The 20,341-nt window shown below is 39.5% G+C and overlaps 1 protein-coding gene across 6 annotated transcripts in view; it reads right to left on the reverse strand.

Moving 5' to 3' along the window:
• GBE1 (1,4-alpha-glucan branching enzyme 1) overlaps positions 1 to 20,341 on the reverse strand; it is a 274,774-nt gene that overhangs the window by 90,045 nt on the left and 164,388 nt on the right. For 5 of the 6 annotated variants that reach the window (XR_006279482.1, XM_043509634.1, XM_043509617.1 and 2 more), the window contains 6 exons: positions 15,957 to 16,072; positions 15,561 to 15,688; positions 10,687 to 10,746; positions 9,184 to 9,282; positions 6,911 to 7,021; positions 2,437 to 2,608 (listed from right to left, as the gene is read on the reverse strand). Coding sequence is in view for 5 of the 6 variants with exons in the window: in XM_043509634.1 (XP_043365569.1) it covers positions 2,437 to 2,608; positions 6,911 to 7,021; positions 9,184 to 9,282; positions 10,687 to 10,746; positions 15,561 to 15,688; positions 15,957 to 16,072 (686 nt within the window). In the remaining variant the exon portion in view is untranslated. The remainder of the gene's footprint in view (positions 1 to 2,436; positions 2,609 to 6,910; positions 7,022 to 9,183; positions 9,283 to 10,686; positions 10,747 to 15,560; positions 15,689 to 15,956; positions 16,073 to 20,341) is intronic. The other variant, XM_038403530.2, reaches the window with a different exon arrangement.

Consider the following 20,341-nt stretch of genomic DNA (forward strand, 5'->3'; position numbering starts at 1 on the left):
CATCATGGGGTTTCATCTGGATGTAGATAGGTATCATGTGGTTCCATCTGCATGATTAAAATTGGATAAAAGTTGTGTGTGTGTGTGTATATATAATATACACACATTCACACACACACATTCATATATGTATGTAATTAAGGAATGGAAATGAATTCACATGCTTTAAGACTACACCCTCTTGACAATTAGTGAGTGTCTATAAGTAACCATTATAGTTGTACTCAGCTAAAGCTGGTGGACAGCATACAAAGCTTTGAGAGTTAGAGGGAAAAAAAAGGTAGGCAAGTCTTATTTGAAGAGACAGTTTTGGGTTTGTGAAACTCGCACTTAGATTCATAGATACTAAGGTCAGAAGGGACCACTCTGATCATCTAGTCCGACCTCCTGCACAGCGCAGGCCACAGAATGTCACCCACCACTCCTATGAAAAACCTCACCCATGTCTGAGCTATTGAAGTCCTCAAATCATGGTTCAAAACTTCAAGGAGCAGAGAAGCCTCCCTCCAGTCAACCATGCCCCATGCTACAGAGGAAGGCAAAAAAACCTCCAGGGCCTCTCCAATCTGCCCTGGAGGAAAACTCCCTCCCGACCCCAAACATGGCAATCAGCCAAACCCTGAGCACATGGGCAAGATTCACCAGCCAGATACCCAGGAAAGAGTTTTCTATAGTAAATCAGATCCCATCCATCTAATATCCCATCTCAGGGGATTTGGCCTATTTACCCTGAATATTTAAAGATCAATTACTTACCAAAATCCCATTATCCCATCATACCATCTCCTCCATAAACTTATCGAGTAGAATCTTAAAACCAGATAGATCTTTTGCCCCCACTGCTTCCCTTGGAAGGTTATTCCAAAACTTCACTCCTCTGATGGTTAAAAACCTTCGTCTGATTTCAAGTCTAAACTTCCTGGTGGCCAGTTTATACCCATTTGTTCTTGTGTCCACATTGGTGCTGAGCTGAAATAATTCCTCTCCCTCTCCTATATTTATCCCTCTGATATATTTATAGAGAGCAATCATATCTCCCCTCAACCTTCTTTTAGTTAGGCTAAACAAGCCAAGCTCCTTAAGTCTCCTTTCATAAGACAAGTTTTCCATTCCTCGGATCATCCTAGTAGCCCTTCTCTGTACCTGCTCCAGTTTGAATTCATCCTTTTTAAACATGGGAGACCAGAACTGCACACAGTATTCTAGGTGAGGTCTCACCAGTGCCTTGTATAACGGTACTAAAACCTCCTTATCCCTACTGGAAATGCCTCTCCTGATGCATCCCAAAACCGCATTAGCTTTTTTCACAGCCATATCACATTGGCAGCTCATAGTCATCCTATGATCAACCAATACTCCAAGGTCCTTCTCCTCTTCCGTTACTTCTAATTGATGCGTCCCCAATTTATAACTAAAATTCTTGTTATTAATCCCTAAATGCATAACCTTACACTTCTCACTATTAAATTTCATCCTATTACTATTACTCCAGTTTACAAGGTCATCCAGATCCTCCTGTATAATATCCCGAGCCTTCTCCGAATTGGCAATACCTCCCAGCTTTGTATCATCTGCAAACTTTATTAGCACACTCCCACTTTTTGTGCCAAGGTCAGTAATAAAAAGATTAAATAAGATTGGTCCCAAAACCGATCCCTGAGGAACTCCACTGGTAACCTCCCTCCAAACTGACAGTTCGCCTTTCAGTAGGACCCGTTGTAGTCTCCCCTTTAACCAATTCCTTATCCACCTTCTGATGTTCATATTGATCCCCATCTTCTCCAATTTAACCAATAATTCCCCATGTGGCACGGTATCAAATGCCTTACTGAAATCTAGGTAAATTAGATCCACTGCATTTCCTTTATCTAAAAAATCTGTTACTTTTTCAAAAAAGGAGATTAGGTTGGTTTGGCACGATCTACCTTTTGTAAAACCATGTTGTATTTTGTCCCATTTACCATTGACTTCAATGTCCTTAACTAATTTCTCCTTCAAAATTTTTTCCAGGACCTTGCATACTACAGATGTCAAACTAACTGGCCTGTAGTTACCTGGATCACTTTTTTTTCCTTTCTTAAAAATAGGAACTATATTAGCACTTCAGTATTAAACTGAAGCAAACTCAGAGCTGCTATACGAATGGTATTTTAAGTAAATGTAACTTCAACTAGTTTAACACTTTTTGAGATTAAATTATTTTTTTAAACCCTAGAATGACTCAATTTAAATTTTCCTTTTGTAGACTACACTACATCTTAAAAGAGATTATTACATATTGAAACCAGATTAAAAAAAGTCAACTATGTAAATATATTTAAACTGAAATCTCCAAAACTGTGATAAATACTGCAATTGCCAGGATGTTGCCAGGTCATTTTATCACAAAGCCTACATGACAAAAGAAAATGGAGACTTTTAGCCAAAATCACTTACCCATGAAGTTGAGATAGCCCTCTCCTCCAAGTGCATGAGTAATGAGGCGAATCATTTTATGAAGCTGTATTCCACGGTCAATAACCGGAGTGAGAGGTGAAAGCACACTCATATTTGTATACATCTCTGCATCCATCAGCCGAAATGCCAACGTCTTATCACCAACAAGGGCCTAGAGTAATAAAGGAATGGGGATGGGGGGTGGAGAGGAGAATCCTCAGTGTGCCAAAAGAGCTTCTTAATATAAATTGTTAAAAACACTGTATGTTCTAGATCAAGTGACAAGTACATTGGATTAACTATAATACACTACAAGAGTTGCATTTTAGGAGCCTCAGAGAAAACAGGACAGGACATAAAGATTACTTAATAAAGTATCTGGAACAACATTCAAAAGGGATATTAACAAGGCTTCCAATTTAAGGATTCTTTAGTGAACAATGTGAATGCTTTGTGTACACACAGCTAAAGATATACAATTGTGTTTTTAGGATTTCAGCCCAGAGAGAAAAATTAGGCTTCCAATTCTATCCATCTGAAATCAGCAATTGCATGAAGCTATTACTTCTTTTCAAAGCAGCCTAGTTCAGTTACCCCTTAATCTATAGTAGTAAATACTGCAAACGTTTTGTCTGTTTAGCTGAAGATTTCCATTTGACTTATTTTGGAAGGCATTTCAAGTAGATTTTTCAAACAGGCTTTACACATTCGCTTGATTTATTAGTCCAGTAGCAATTCCAACATTTAAGCCATTTATAAACTTAATTGTGTTGTTAAGTAGGTACTCAAAAATGGAAACCTGAATTATCAAAATAATCTTCTTGTTTATAGATACCAGAAGATGCATTTTTATGTAAAGATGATTTAAATACAATTTTGATTACGGTACTTTAAATCCATTTTAATAGCCTAGACAAAGGAAATCATCCCCTCAGACAAAAAGAGAGTGGACTGCCATACATACTCAGATTCTATAACAGAAAAAAATGTAGTTAAGGGTAAGAAGGAAATCAAAATGAATAGTCCGTGTATTTATATTGTACATGCTAAATGAGTGTTTCAGAGAACTAGGTTTCAGTTAATTTTTGCATGTATTGTGTTTTATACGCTACAATTTTCTTTTTTCTCCTCCCACAAGCGCTGTATTTGACAAAACGGCTGTAAGAGAGACATGGTACTCAGCAAAATTAACTTGATAACTACTGTACTTATGCCACAGAGTAAGTGTTAGTCAATTCTGTGGTTAGGGCTTCCTTTCCCTCAGTATACAGGAGACCCACCACGGAAGTCTTTTGGATACCTGTACGTAGAACAGAAATGAAAAAGGAGCCATAATATTATTTAGAAAATTCAAAAATCCATTGAAATGCTGTGTTGTGTAAATATTTCCCAAGATTTACATTACTTAACTACAGCATTATCCCCATTTTACAACTCTGGAAATGGACACATGCAAAAGTTAAGTGCTTTGACCCAAGTCACAAAGGGGGAAATTCTGGCTTCACTGAAGTCAGTGCAGTTTTGCCATTAATTTCAGTGGAACCAGGATTTCACACAAAGTGATTTGATGACAGAGCATAAGCATAGGAAGATGACTTGCTGTGTCCACCAGATCAAGCAGCTGCTTCATGGCTGATGAAAAATGGCTAGTTTTATAGAAAGCATGTGTGAACATTGCAACTATCCTGTTTCAGATACCCCCAAAGCTGTTGCCTCCATAGCTTGTTACTGGTACACTAAATCTTTATTCATAGATAGCAGAGAATAGGGTATTCCTTCCATCAAGCACAGACTCTTATTCTAGAAAATAGCTTAGTTGGAAAAAGAATATCAGCAAATCCGTTGAAGGAAAGATTACTTAATTTATTGTAAAAGAACCTTGCTAATGTCTATTCCTGTATGAAAACAATGTCCTATAAATGCTGACTAACCAGGTTTATTTTACTACAGGTTTAAACTGCACATCCAAGGATTGAAGCAAATATTCTATTTTGTGTGTTCACAAATACCTATAATTTGGGTTGAATCAGTCCAATTCCCATTTTATACTCTATTTTGAACTTTCGTTTTCTCCTTTATACAATAGGTTGGGTAGTAAAAAACGCCATGTTGGAAAGCAAGCCATTTTCCCAGTAAATAAGTTCAAACTAAAATAATAAAAAGTAAAAGTAAAAGCTTATCTTAATTCTCAGTAAAAATGGATTTTTTTTTACAAAATGTCTGCCATCTATTTATGATTTTTAAAGACTGACAACAAAAACACTGAAGCCTAAAGTCTAACATAGTTGTATAGGATATTAAAAACACAAAGAAAAAGCCCCACAAAAAGAAAAAAAACCCACAAAAACAGAACAGGGTTTCATTTCATCAGGGAAAGAGAGTCTGTCTAAACAAACTGGTTATTTCATTTGCATCACTGTCCATAGTTAACTCAAAAATATACTGTAGAAGACAGAACTTTTCAGAAGAATAAAGGCTACCCGTTTTTTATCCAGTCCAAATTGTGTACTATTAACTATAATGTTCAAAACAACATACTTTACTATATGAGACAATAAAATTAACAGGCAGGGTCCAGTTCAAAATATGGAGGGAAAAAAAAGGGGGGGGGGACAATATTTAGTGATCTACGTTAAGCAGCCATTTTTCCACATCAGAAATCCAGATGGGGTTCCAACTTCCAAGGGCATGAATAATCACAAAATAATATGTCTTTTGCAGTAGAATCCACAGTCCCAGTCAAGATCAGGACCCCAATGTTCAAAGCACGGTGAGAAGCCCTGTGTAAAGGGCATCAGCTAGATTTAGAGAGGGGGAAAACAACAAGCAAGCCAATAAGATGGGGACTTCTTTGAAAAAGGATACAGTGAAACCGGAAAAGGTTTACAAAAGAGAAACAAAGATAATCAAGAGTATGAAACAGTTTCCATGAGGAGAGACAAAAAAGATCAGGGCTGCTTAACCTACAAAGGAGATGATTAAAGAGGGATATTATAAAGGACTATAAAAATCACAAAAGATGTGGTGAAAGTAAATAGGGCAGTGTTACTTATCCTTTTCCACAATACAAAATCCCAGGGTCATCTGATGAAATTAATAGATGGCAAGTTTATTGCAAACAAGAGGAAGTACTTTTGCACACACCCACAATTAACATCTGGAACTTGTTGCAATGGGATGTTGTGAAGGCCAAAAACATAACTGGGTTCAAACAAGAACTAGACAAGTTCATCAAGGATAGGTCTTTCAGTGGATATGGCTAAGACAGTCACGGATGTAACCCCATGCTCGGAGTACCCCTAAATGCAGGAAGCCAGAAGGAGAAGACAGGGATGAATCACTCCAACACTCCCCCTCAACTCTGATATTGGCCACTGTTGGGAGACACAATACTGAACTAGATAGAACATTGGAGTGACCCTGTATGACAATTCTTATGTTTTTCAACTGAGGAAACTAACCAAATACGTAAAGAAGGCTTTCAAATTAGATATAGCCTAGATAAAGCCTCTTTCAAAGTCTAAGAATTTGTTTCCATTAACAAAACAATTTTAAGAGATATGTTTGATGGATGAAAGACTCCAATGTGTCATACAAAAAGGTGAAGCTTCATTTATGGTGCTGTAGAAGGTATATGGCTGGCCATTTTGGTATGTTCTCACTGGATACAAATATAAAAATAAAACAAAACATTTGCTGTACTCTGGGCTGTACAGTCTAGAGTGACCCAATCACATTTAAACAGGTTTAACTGGATTTCACCAGGTGAATACATGGAAGTTAAAAAGCCAAAAGACTGAAGACTATTATTATCGAAAACTTAAATACACAAAATCAGAACATTCAAAAATGACTCCCAAAGCAATCTTATCTTAACTTACATTGTATTCAGCATACATAAAACATACATTTAAACAGCATATGCAGTATTAGAGACTATTACACATATGCAAGTAAGCTGATGTACAGTTGCTGTGGGACTTCTTTTTACAGGACTTTGGTGCTTTAATGTTTTCAGACTTAATATGTTGCCTCTTCCTCTTTCGCTCCCCAACCCCAAATAAAATTGTTAAAGAACAATTAACTAGAAATTAAATTAGCACCTGGTCCTGCAGCTCTTACACTGGTGATTCTTCCCCTTAAAGACAATGGGATACTCAGCTGAGCATTGTTTGTGTGAATTAGGTTAATAGGAGGACTCCAGGTGGTAAACCGTATTTAAAAAAAAAAAACAAACCAAGATTGTCACAATTTTTTGGTGTTCCACTTGATTTGCCTTAACAAGGCCAGGATTTTCAGAAAGTGCTGAGCACTCACCCTTTGAAAGTCACGCCTCCTTTATAAAACTGTCCCAAAGGGCACTGGGCACAGAAAAAAATCTTGACTATGGTATTCAGTTTTGAGCATTGACCTATGTAAAGTCTACTAATTTGTTCCTCCACACAGTTTTTAATCAAAATATTTATTACAGTACCTGATCATGGCTCTCTGCATATGCAATGTATTTCTCTTCATACCGCCTGTTTGTCAGCGTGTACACTATATTGCCCATATTCCAGTCTTCATCTTTCAACTCTTTAATTATCTGTTAAAGGTAATTCAAACATTACTTTTGTTTCAACTAAATTGCATTATATATTTTTTCCATGGCATTTGGGGATTTGAAGTTTTCCCTAAATAGCAAAATGGTATTATTATTCTTAGTCACTCTTAATTTAAAAAAAAAAAAAAACTTGGAGTGATGCGCTTCCCCTATTTGATCTCCCAAATAGGATTCCTTTCTGAACCCACTTTAATACTCTTTAGAATTTCTAAAGCCATGTTTCATGTTTTTTGCCAACTTTTGATTAATAACCATAGCATGTAAACATTATTTAAACTGATCTCTCTTCTGCTTTAGAAAACATTAAGGGATACTTGGCACCATTTTAACAGTCGACTACGCAGAGTAATTTTAGTGTTGAAGCCCTCTCTCTTCTTTGTCATGCAATACTTCATAAGCCTCCATTGACTGTTTTTGTTATAGTTTAACCTCAAAAAAAATTATTTCTGAAGAATATCAATTAAAATGTTATTTAAAAAAGTGTCAGTAATATAACAGGGGAGTTTAACATTATACTATGTAGTTAAAAAACATTGCAGCAGCCACCTGGCATGCAGTCAAGGAAGTACAAATTAACATAGATATGTACACAGACTAACCTGCTGTTCCATGGTAAATAATTTGATCACACAACAATGAGAAGATAGATACCATTACTCCAAAGTCACTAATTATAAGAAAATACTCAAACTGGGTTTGGCATAACAGAAGCATACATGACATATCTTATTAGCTTATTTTTTGGAAAGAATATTTCTGATTTATGAAAAAACAGATGATGTTGTCCTTCCAACAGAGTTAGGAATGGAAACAAGCAGTAATCTAAAAAAGATGCATCACTTGTTCAATTGTCAGCAGCACTCGTTCAATTCAATGTTCTTATATGCCATATAAAGGCACCAAAAGGTACCTTATTGAAAAGAAACTGCTTCATCGTCTCCAAAAGGCTGGTTTGCTTCTTACTGCTCTAGGGACCATCCATCATTTCCTACCCAAAACCAGCTGAAGAAAGCTGATGGAAAGAAAGCCCTAACCAGCTCTCATTAGCACTGGCTGTTACTTGCTACTCCAAGTATATACTTACAGAACTTCATGAACATCAGCTGGGGCCTGTTGGTAACATGACTTTCAGTGGAGAAAAAAAAAATCCCACACACCTAATGGGGTTTACTATTGTGATTTTCAGAACACCACCCCCTCTCCGCCACACAGTTTTGCAAGTAAAGATACTAAGGACAATGAAAGTCACATTTTATTTTTCTTTAAGTTATTCGCTTCTCTTATTGAAGCCATTAATGCTCATATGAAATATTTATTGCTTTATTGCTTTCAGATGATAATGGTATCATTAGGGATTTGCTTCTAATCTTACGTATAATTGAAAGACCAATTCTCTGAAGGGTCTGTCAGCCTTATGAGATTGTTTATTGTTTTATTCTTTTTCTTGCGATTCTCGTATTAAGGAGTAGGTTATTTAAATCCTTTTTTATATGAACGGTTGGAGTATATTTAATGCATTATTGGTCTTTAAGCACATTTACAGTTTTTTATTCTTTTTATAAACGTAGTGATTGTTGGTGTGTGGCACAGCATGTTCTTGTGCGTATGCATAAGTTTTTTGTTTTTTATTTACTTTTTAAGTTGTGTGTTAGATAAAAATTGCTACATTCAACTTACAGAGGGCTCATTTCATTATCATACCTTGTACATAAATACAGGATTATTATATACAAATGTTTATTTCAATGTTCAGAGAGATAAAAAGAGCTGTTGCAAGAGATAGGCTTTTTGGATAGAACTTAAATCCAATAGAACTGTCTATGCTCACTACATAGTCCAAAGAAAAATAAAATCAACCAGAACACAAAGACCATCCGCCAATCTCACATCAAGAGCCCCAGCTTGTTAAAGGGAAGGGCCTGAGCCATAATGGTGGCATGACTCCTAGTCCAACCTCTGGAGTCCTGGTTAGAGACTATGAAGATTTTTATAGGCTGGGAGGGTAGAGGGAAGGGGGAGTGGCGGGAACCACTAAAACTTTAAACTAATGGATGCGACAGAACAAAGTTACCTGTAGTATTTAGAAGGTTTATTTATATAAACACAATAGTGGAAAATACAAAAAAGTGAATATTGTTTTTCACCTGTATCCATTTATCTGGAATTGCCATGGCCAGCCGATAATCAAATCCACCTCCTCCCTGTGCAATAGGGCAACAAAGAGCTGGCATCCCAGAAACATCCTTGAATAAAGAATACATTGCAACATTAATTTTGCTTTAAGTGGTTCTTTACATTTTCCACCCTAAGAAAGCTTCCTATTTAAAAAAAAAAAAAGAATCAGATCTCAAGCTCCAAACATTACTGCTATACATAGTCTACAGGTGCAGAGCACACAATTACACTTGAATGTAATGCTGGTAGTTTCCGAGCTGAAGGTCTGATTCCCATCTTAAGGAGAGATACCCAATGCTAATTCTGAATGAGCTAGTGTGCTAAAAAGAGAGAGTGTAGCCATGGGAGCGCAAGGGGCTAGCCTCCCCAAATACGTGCTCATCAGAGACCACAGAAATTTACTCAGGGCGGCTAGCCCTTCCCACAACTTTCACTGCCATAGCTACACTATTTTTAGTGAGATGAGAGCTAACACTGATTAGCTTTTATTTATTTATTTTTTTAAAAAGACTACTTGGAGGTATGTAAACTAAATAATCCAGTCAACCAGCTCTAACAATTAGGATATGCTCATAAAACTCAATCCCAGATTCCTTATCTTGAATCCAATGGGATAATTCCCTCTACCACTTCAGTGCAAGAGCCCAAGGAATGCAGAATCAAAAACACAGATTGAAATTCTGATCAGCTTTGTTCTCTCTCTTAAAATGTAATTCAAGCTTGTGAATGCATCATTTATTTACTGCACTACATGACTAGTCACTTTCATCACATATTATTGTTTCTGAAGGGATGGCCCCCACTTTATAAACCCAAGAAATTTCCAACCCTTCAATTACGACATATCTATAAACATTTGTAATTTTTTTAAACTATTGTGTGAATAAAAGATTTTCAAACAAGCTGTAGGAGTATTTCCAGCACAACTTTTGCAGTGTAAGCACACATTTTGCCACATTAAAAAAATAACCAAAATAAGTTGCATTTCAGTTGCAAAAAAAAATTGCAAATGCCTTTTTTCTACATTTGATCTACTCTAGGAGAAATTTGCCCCAGTTCAGAAGATCCAGATGCATGGTATATGGTTAAATGGGATAAAGTGATCGAGGACTTTGACTGGGGATTTTTCACTTTGTTTTTAAAACACACTCTTGTGTCTTCTATTTGGTATTTTCTGTAGCAGACTTGAGAGAAAGTCTGTGTGTGTATATTTTTATTTAAAGACAAATCTAAGGAACCCTGAAACTGTTAAATTGGTTAACAAAAGAGTTTCTACACTAGTCACAAGATTTTCTACACTTCTGGGCTCTCCCCAGATGGATACCTTCTATAAGGTGAATAAGACCAATGAGGTCCATGGAAGTAGTTCTCCCTTCCCAAGCAGTTAAGGCAGTGTGCAGGGGAGTGCAGTTGGAGGGGAGTCCAACAGCTCTCCTAATTTGGTCAGGCACATGGTATTTACGGCTGCTTACCCGTGCTGAGATGTGCAGGGCAATCTCTGGTAAGTTCCTGACAGCATGATGTTCTGAAGTCTATGAGATCAAGGACCATGTTTCTATGAGGCTTTGAGCTTTGCCAGCCAAACAACTACCATTCTCTCTCATGCTAATGTCTACAGTTTTAAGTGCCAGAATTTTTAAACATAAAAATTTGACATAAAACTGATTTGTCTACTTCAATGGCATAAATAGAAACATTAGTGATGAAGACTAACTTTGTTCACATTTTTAAACTAATAGCCTATGCATACCACTGTGTTTAGATTTACAGGCAACTCAAGTTTGAAGGGTAAAAACTCATTTGTTAGTTGGAGTGGAGCAATATATTAGATATCAGCCCTAAAATTTCACAGAGAAGTCTGATGCTTTCCTACACCTGAAACTACTAATGGATTTATTCGTAGCCTTCCTGAAAAATCAATGTTTCACCTGAAGCGTGTGGTATAATTTTGGTTATTACTATTTGTTTTCATTATTACCCAAATCATTTAATTTTCACTTTAAATGAAAGGCTGAAGGAAACCTTAAGCATCTAACCACTACTTAATTCTACACTGTACTCCTGTCTGGCAGCAGTGTTTGTCATCCTGAACTGTGTGAAACAAAGAACAGAGGACACTGGCAGCCTAACAGGCTGGTCCCAGTAGCACTATTTGGGGTATCACAACTTCTATTAGCACCAAAAAAGCAGAGCTGCTGAGTAACCAGCCATCCAGATGTAAGGCATATGTATAGGTACAATTTTCTTTTTGTCGGCAGGAGTTAAAGGGTTCAGTCAAAAAAGGAATCTTGGACATAGAAATTATATCTAGAAAGCTAGATGGGGAATACACAGAAAATTCTTTACTTAAAGCAATCAAACAACTCTTCAAGGAGTATACAACAATCTGTCATACTCTAAACAAAACCTCTCTTCTCTCATGAGGAACTTATTCAACTGTCATTACTTTCAAGCACAAATTCATGATAGCCATTTTAATTTAAAATCATATCAATAGTTCCTCCACCCCAGTCTCTTTCTATCATTAGCATGTGGCTCAATTCCACATTTTGTATATAGACTCCCCCTAGACAGAAAAATGATGTATTGAATTGAAGTAGTTTTCAATTTAAAGAGAATAAATTGAAGACCAATCTTGTTTAAAAAGAATCTTAAACCAGATAATACAAACAGGCTGAATTCAAAGTTTCATCCATAGGAATGTGGATAATCTGACTATCACTCCCTAGATGATGGACCAATTTTATTTGAAGTGAACCGAAAGATCAATACAGCCACCTTAAGTTTTATATATCAAATAATTGCTTCTTTTCATCAGTTGCTATTTTTGATACCTGATGTCATTAAGATCTTAACACCACTTTGGTATACAGCTGTCAGTTATATACTGAATGCCACATACCACTGAAATTAGCCTTATTTTGTTTTCTTAAGGCTGAAATTGGAATTCTTAATAAAATAGTGTGGATTAAAAAATAGGCCTTCGCATTCCTCATGACATATCAGATCCATCCTGCATCTTGCATGTGTCTTTTCTAGATGGCTGGAAGGAGAAACAAACAACAAACCCAGATGCATTACACAGTACTATTATACTAACAAAGAAATTCTTAAAAGTTTAGAGTTTCTTTTTCTTAACATAAAAACACATCAGTGAAAAATGCCCAACAGTCAATTAACAGAAATTTACTGCTTTGGAGTTTCATATTACCATTAGCTATTCTGCATGCCAACAATAAGCTTTTGAAGCCAAAACCAGACCCTTGACAAGCCTGACAAGGCCTTGGCATCAAGGGCAGCCGGAACTGTTTCCATACAGACTGCGGCGTATGCATGCCCAGCGAGAGATGGGTGGCCCAAGTGTCCTCTAATGCATGCAGCCTCACATCAGTTCCAAGAAGAGATCATTCCAATCGAATAGGAGGTCCTGGAAAAAGGTCTGCATCTCTTGGGACAGGCTGGCAGTCTGAAGTCAGGAGCTACACCCTCATGGCAATCACCCTAGCCACCGAGTCTACCGCATCCCAGGCCATCTGTAGAGAGCCGCCATGGTGCCCTTCTCCATCAGAATGCCAAATTCCTGGGCCAGACCCTGAGGGAGGGACTCAAGTCGCATAACTTAAAATTGTACTTGTGCAGGGGGGCCTGATGGTTCACCACCTGGAATTGGAGTTGAACTAATGTGCGCCTGCTTGTTCTTTTCATTGGCCACAGAGACAACCAGCGAGCCCAGACGTGGGTGAATATAAAAGGTACTTGAACCCTTTGGCCAGGACAAATTACTTCTTTTCGACCCTTTTGGAGGTAGGAGGGATGGACGACAGGGTTTGCCAGAGGACCTTGGCAATTTTCAGGACCCTGTCATGCACTGGTAGCACCACCCATCTTGAGACAGGGCTGAGAGGACACTGAACAAGGTGTCTGCCTGCTCGATCATCTCGTCCATCTATAGGCCCAAGTTCTCGGCCACCCGTCAAAGCAGGGCCTGGTGTTCCTTAAAATCGTCCAGAGGGCTGGCCCTCAAAGGTTCCATGACTGCCTCATCCGGGGATGAAGATGATGACTGTACCTCCAGGGGAGGCTCCGGGGCATAATCCCCCATGGGAGAGGGGAGTTTTGGGGTGGGTGCTGTCTCCTTTACCCCAACTTCCAAGCGGGTCTAATGCACTGAGCCTGCTGCTGCTGGTGATGCCAGCGTTGCTCTGAGGCAGCAGCAGATGAGCGATGCGAAGGGGGCATCGTCACCACCAGCATGCCCCACATGCTCCAGTAAGGCCACTGGCCATGCTGCCAAGGTAATGCCATAGACATCGATGAGGCCTCAGGTGCCCATTTGCACCAGTGAGGTCTTAACGAGGGGCTGAACTGCCCTTCCGTGCCATAGGAATCCCCCTCCAGTGACCACAGCGAGGCTGTTGATGTCTGCGTCTGCCTGCTGACTGTTGCTGCCGGAGACCAGTGTTTGGAGAGAGAGGATCGGTGCCAATATCAAGGGGACCGGGGCCGGGGGGACTAGAATCGTGACAGGGAGTGCTCCCATGGGGAAGGCAACTGAGATCTGCACTGAGAGGATAACTGGAGGGAGGGAAACGGTGCCGGTAGAACAGAGACCGGCGCCTCCCCCAAGGCAATCTATGTAGAGATGGCAGGGACCGCAATCGCAGTGCTGGTGATCAAGGGTGAGCCCCAGAGGATCTGGGCTGCGATGCTGGAGATCTGCAGCACAGAGCTGGAGAGCGCTGCCTTGTTTCGGGGGATCAGCAGTGTTCTACTGCCTCCTGCGGGGTCTTAGCAGCTGGCTTGCCCTAGTAGGGAGCCTGTGCCAGCAGCGTGGGCCTATGCTCACTCAGTGCCAGGGGAGTTTAGGAAAGTGTTGATGCCGTCATGTTTGAGTCCCCTACCGCTCCCAGGAGTTAGTGGTGGATCCTTTAAGGGGCTAAGGGCCCTGACCGAGAAGGCACATCCATGTGGCTCCAGAGTGACTGGGTGGGCCGAACTGGGTCCTTTGCCTGATGCCCCATGGCCTTTCTTGCCCAGTGCAGGGGGGCCGTGCTTCTTCATTTTCTTTCTGGCCACCGGTGATGGGGTGCAGTGCTGGGAGGAGCCAGGTGCTGGGGGTGCAGTGTGCACCAAGGCTGATGTACTAGACGAGTCTTGGTCAGATGGCTCAGAAGCCGGATGAAGGAATTCCTCAGTCTCCACAAGGAATGCCTGCAAATGAATATCCCACTCTGAGTCCTGGATCGAAAATTTTTACAACAATGACACTTCTCCTTCACATGCGATTCCCCCAAACACTTCAGACAGCACTTGGGGGTCACTTACTGGTAGAGGCCTGTTACAGTCTGCGCAGGGCTTAAACCTCGGAGAAAGGGGCATGCCCCACCCGGAGCAAAGTCCCCGCTGTGACTAACTTCTAACTCCTAACTACACTTAACTTCTTAACACTAACTACTATCAACAACTATTTACAAATCCCTAAGGCTCAAAGTCAGAAGAGACAAAACCGCTAGCCCTTGCTATGCAAGGAAAGGCACTTCAACTAACTACCCTGGGCACTAAAAAGGAACGGAGAGGGAACAGGGCTCATGGCGCCTGATATACTGACGCATGAGTGCGACACTCAAGAGGGCGCCACTGCTGGCCCTACGGATATTGCTAAGGCAAAAACCCCCAATGACTGGGCACATGGGTGCGTGCACCACTAGAATGGAATCAACATGAGTAAGCACTCAAAGAAGAATCCTACTTATTCAGAAACCCAGACAATTTTAATGTTAAATCTAAATTAGCCTAAACATTTAAGAAACTTCAAAATTTATCATATTTAATCACAGAAGGGAGTTATCAATTATGCATATATTGAATTATATCCGCACAGTCTTTGGGACTGTGAATTGTGAACATTTGGTACCATGAATAACTAGTCAACATTTGGCAATCATAGAGCAATAACAAGCAAGCAAAGCAATGATATCTAAACTAAGAACCTTCATACAAGCTTCGTAACTCACAGCATCTGTACTGTCCCACCAATGTAGAGAAAAAAAAACATTAATACTTAATTCTCCCTCCTCCCCGCCCCAACACACAGATAATTGCATGGAGGAGGAACCCATCCACCCTAGTATTTATCTGCTGATATTTTTCTTTAACAAAATTGTCACTAATAATTAGCAAGCAACGTTCACTACAACGGAAATTGATTCATGTTAAATGATGTGACGTATACAAATAACTCTGAAGAAGTTGTAATAAAGACCGAATGACATTTCATAGGTACACTTATTTACTGATACTATAAACCTTTACTCACATATAAAGAAATGGCTACACTTAATATTACCTCAGCTACTGTTATGGATTCTGGATGCAATAAATGAACCATGTGGTTGGCCATTATTAGATAAATGAGGGCATCTTCATCAACATGTAGACCAAAATATTCATGGTAATCTCCACTGAAGCCTGTACCTAGTGACCAAAAAAGAGAGAGACCCCAAATACAGTGAGTCAGATTTACAAAGTGTCAAACTGTAAAAAAAAAAAAAAAAAAAAAAAAATTCCAATAATCCATTTAATCACAGCACAGCAAAAGATTAACAATTGCTATTTTAAAATAGCTTAAATGTAGGTCTACCCAGTGTATCTTTTTGTTATTACCATTTCATGAAAAGTACCGCCGTAAGACCAAGAGGCAGAATGTTCTTTAATTGAAAAGTAGACTGATTAATCTACTTACCAATTCCATGATTGTGATATAGCATAGATGTAACACCATCAAACCGGAAGCCATCAAAGCCATATTCTTCTATCCACCATCTCAAATTAGAGAGAAGGAATCTCAGAACTTCCCAACTAGAATATTAATAGGAACAATTTCTAAAGTTTAAGGCATGAAAATATATGAAGTTTCCGAACACAAAGTATTCTCTACTTAATACTTGTACCAGCCATATTCTACTGAATGTTGTTCCATCATAATGGACACGTCAAACAACGTTCTTCATTGTTTTTCCATACAACAATTTATTCTACTAAAACAATTCTCATTTTAACAGCATGCAATTTTAAGATGGAGGAAGTTAGGCTAAATTTGTTTTAGAAAAGACTAATCCAATATAACATATTACTGTTTAATCTAGATATTCATTCCTACTACTTTTATTTGCTTCTCAGAATGTGGTTAAATCCAGTGAAATACGGTTTATGCTGTATTCGAAAAATCAAAACCAAAACTTCATACTAGCCAAGGCTTAGCGCCAAAGTAAATTATACATTTCTGTGATTTGCAGATCAAAAGGAAGCAAACATCTCACATAATTATTTTTAAAACTCATTTTTGGCATTTGGAAGAAGGAAGCTACCAATAACTATACTCACAGGTTTCAGAGTAGCAGCCGTGTTAGTCTGTATTCGCAAAAAGAAAAGGAGTACTTGTGGCACCTTAGAGACTAACAAATTTATTAGAGCATAAGCTTTCGCGAGCTACAGCTCACTTCATCGGATGCATCCGATGAAGTGAGCTGTAGCTCACGAAAGCTTATGCTCTAATAAATTTGTTAGTCTCTAAGGTGCCACAAGTACTCCTTTTCTTTTTGCCAATAACTATACTGTTAACATTAGGTAGTCTTGGATCACAGGAGTTGCTTCAAGAATTTAATATCACTTACTGTAGTATTGTTAAATGTTACACTTTTTGCTAATTTAAAAAAATAAGACAGCAATTAAATGTTGTTTTGCATGCAACTGGTGGTGGACTGTGCTTTTTTAGAACCAAGTATTTTAAATGGGGATTTTTAATTTAAAAAAGATATTTTCTGATTTACACAACAGTTATAAATCACTCCTGAAAGCACCATTTCCAGTAGGAGTTCAGCTGAGTATGCATTAGTTTTTTACCTGTAGAGACTTGCTACAGGTTCACAGAAAAAGTAATTTGGCAGTTTCTATGACCACTTCTGATCTTATTCTATCTGGTTGCCTAATACACTAAGACATTTTTAATAGAATAAATATCACTGGTGGGGGAAATAAATATACAAAAACAAGAGCTGAAACAGGCTTGAAAGAACAAGGGAAATTACTAGGAGAACCAATATTTAAGCTTATATAGGCACAGTAAACAAAAAAGTTTCCCTCACTCTCTAATTATAGCTCCTGTATTAAGGACACTCTCCCCCATGGTATCTTCATCAGAGAAACCTACAGCTTGGCTCCATTCTTCACTCTCTCTCTCTCTCTCTCTGATGGAAGCCTGTGCCTTTACACTACATTCTCTTCCCCACAGTCCATTCATCAGGTCAGCCTTGAACATCATTCTTCCTCTTCAAGCAAATAATCCAACCAGCCTGCTTGTCTGAGTTATATTCCATAAACTTCTTTGGCAACTGTCCCGCATAAAGACTAACTTTTTCTTCAATGTATCATTGACTTGGGTGGGGGAGGGTTAAAATCACTAAATAAAGAATAAAGTTGGTAGGCAAGAATATGCTATAAGCTAAATAATTAGACTGGAGAATGTTGAGATAAAAATGTGTAAATGAATGATTAGTGATGGGAGACACTGTGATACAGGAGGACCAGGGAGCAGTGGGAGAGTGCTAGAGGGGAAATATATAAGCTCAAGGCTAATTAAGGCGTGGTTCCCTGTAGACTAGGGAAGGTGGCTGCAGGTTAATTGGAGCACCTGCAGTCAATTAAGGCCCATTAGAAACTTAATAAAAGCCCCTGCATTAGGCAGACAAGGGAGGAGGAGGAGAAGGAGAAAGGACTGGACTGGAGCGGAGCGGAGCTTGGAGGGGCGTTGAAAGATTTGGAAGACCTGAGAATTGGAGTAAGGGAGACCCAGCCCAGCAGAACCAGGATACTCCCTTCCCCCCAGCATCTAAGGACCAAGGGTAACCCCACCTAGGGGGACAAGGGTAAGAAACCCACAGGGGTGCGACTGGCTGGGACTCAGAGCGAGGAGCAAACCCAGACTCCTTCCCTCCTCTACCACCTTCCCAGGCTAGTAGGGGGGCCCCCAGCACCCAAGAGCAGGGGCAAAGGGTGGCATCCTAGATCCCCGCCAAGAAAAGCGCAGGACCCACCAAACTAAAATCGGCCATCTTGCCACAAAGAGAAACAAAATTAAGTGATGGGTTTCAGAGTAGCAGCCGTGTTAGTCTGTATTCGCAAAAAGAAAAGGAGTACTGGTGGCACCTTAGAGACTAACAAATTTATTAGAGCATAAGCTTTCGTGAGCTACAGCTCACTTCATCGGATGCATTTGGTGGAAAAAACAGGAGAGATTTATATACACACACACACAGAGAGAACATGAAACAATGGGTTTATCATACACACTGTAAGGAGAGTGATCACTTAAGATAAGCCATCACCAACAGCAGGGGGGGGAAAAAGGAGGAAAACCTTTCATGGTGACAAGCAAGGTAGGCTAATTCCAGCAGTTAACAAGAATATCAGAAGAACAGTGGGGGGTGGGGTGGGAGGGAGAAATACCATGGGGAAATAGTTTTACTTTGTGTAATGACTCATCCATTCCCAGTCTCTATTCAAGCCGAAGTTAATTGTATCCAGTTTGCAAATTAATTCCAATTCAGCAGTCTCTCGTTGGAGTCTGTTTTTGAAGCTTTTTTGTTGAAGTATAGCCACTCTTAGGTCTGTGATCGAGTGACCAGAGAGATTGAAGTGTTCTCCAACTGGTTTTTGAATGTTATAATTCTTGACGTCTGATTTGTGTCCATTCATTCTTTTACGTAGAGACTGTCCAGTTTGGCCAATGTACATGGCAGAGGGGCATTGCTGGCACATGATGGCATATATCACATTGGTAGATGCGCAGGTGAACGAGCCTCTGATAGTGTGGCTGATGTGATTAGGCCCTATGATGGTATCCCCTGAATAGATATGTGGACAGAGTTGGCAACGGGCTTTGTTGCAAGGATAGGTTCCTGGGTTAGTGGTTCTGTTGTGTGGTGTGTGGTTGCTGGTGAGTATTTGCTTCAGATTGGGGGGGCTGTCTGTATGCAAGGACTGGTCTGTCTCCCAAGATCTGTGAGAGTGATGGCTCGTCCTTCAGGATAGGTTGTAGATCCTTGATGATGCGTTGGAGAGGTTTTAGTTGGGGGCTGAAGGTGATGGCTAGTGGCGTTCTGTTGTTTTCTTTGTTGGGCCTGTCCTGTAGTAGGTGACTTCTGGGTACTCTTCTGGCTCTGTCAATCTGTTTCTTCACTTCAGCAGGTGGGTATTGTAGTTGTAGGAATGCATGATAGAGATCTTGTAGGTGTTTGTCTCTGTCTGAGGGATTGGAGCAAATGCGGTTATATCGTAGCGCTTGGCTGTAGACAATGGATCGAGTGGTATGATCTGGAATTATAACATTCAAAAACCAGTTGGAGAACACTTCAATCTCTCTGGTCACTCGATCACAGATCTTAGAGTGGCTATACTTCAACAAAAAAGCTTCAAAAACAGACTCCAACGAGAGACTGCTGAATTGGAATTAATTTGCAAACTGGATACAATTAACTTAGGCTTGAATAGAGACTGGGAATGGATGAGTCATTACACAAAAAGAAAAGGAGTACTTGTGGCACCTTAGAGACTAACAAATTTATTAGAGCATAAGCTTTCGTGAGCTACAGCTCACTTCATTGGATGCATTACACAAAGTAAAACTATTTCCCCATGGTATTTCTCCCTCCCACCCCACCCCCCACTGTTCCTCTGATATTCTTGTTAACTGCTGGAATTAGCCTACCTAGCTTGTCACCATGAAAGGTTTTCCTCCTTTCCCCCCCCTGCTGCTGGTGATGGCTTATCTTAAGTGATCACTCTCCTTACAGTGTGTATGATAAACCCATTGTTTCATGTTCTCTGTGTGTGTGTATATAAATCTCTCCTCTGTTTTTTCCACCAAATGCATCCGATGAAGTGAGCTGTAGCTCACGAAAGCTTATGCTCTAATAAATTTGTTAGTCTCTAAGGTGCCACCAGTACTCCTTTTCTTTTTGTAAAATTAAGTGATACATTTTAAATAAAAGTTAGGTATTGCCTGGAAAAAACTTAACTTCTTAAAAGAGGTTTTAAGAAGACTTCTGTGAAGAGTATCGGGTGAGGAAA

This window comes from Dermochelys coriacea, chromosome 1 (assembly GCF_009764565.3).
Source record: "Dermochelys coriacea isolate rDerCor1 chromosome 1, rDerCor1.pri.v4, whole genome shotgun sequence".
NCBI lineage: Eukaryota > Metazoa > Chordata > Testudines > Dermochelyidae > Dermochelys > Dermochelys coriacea.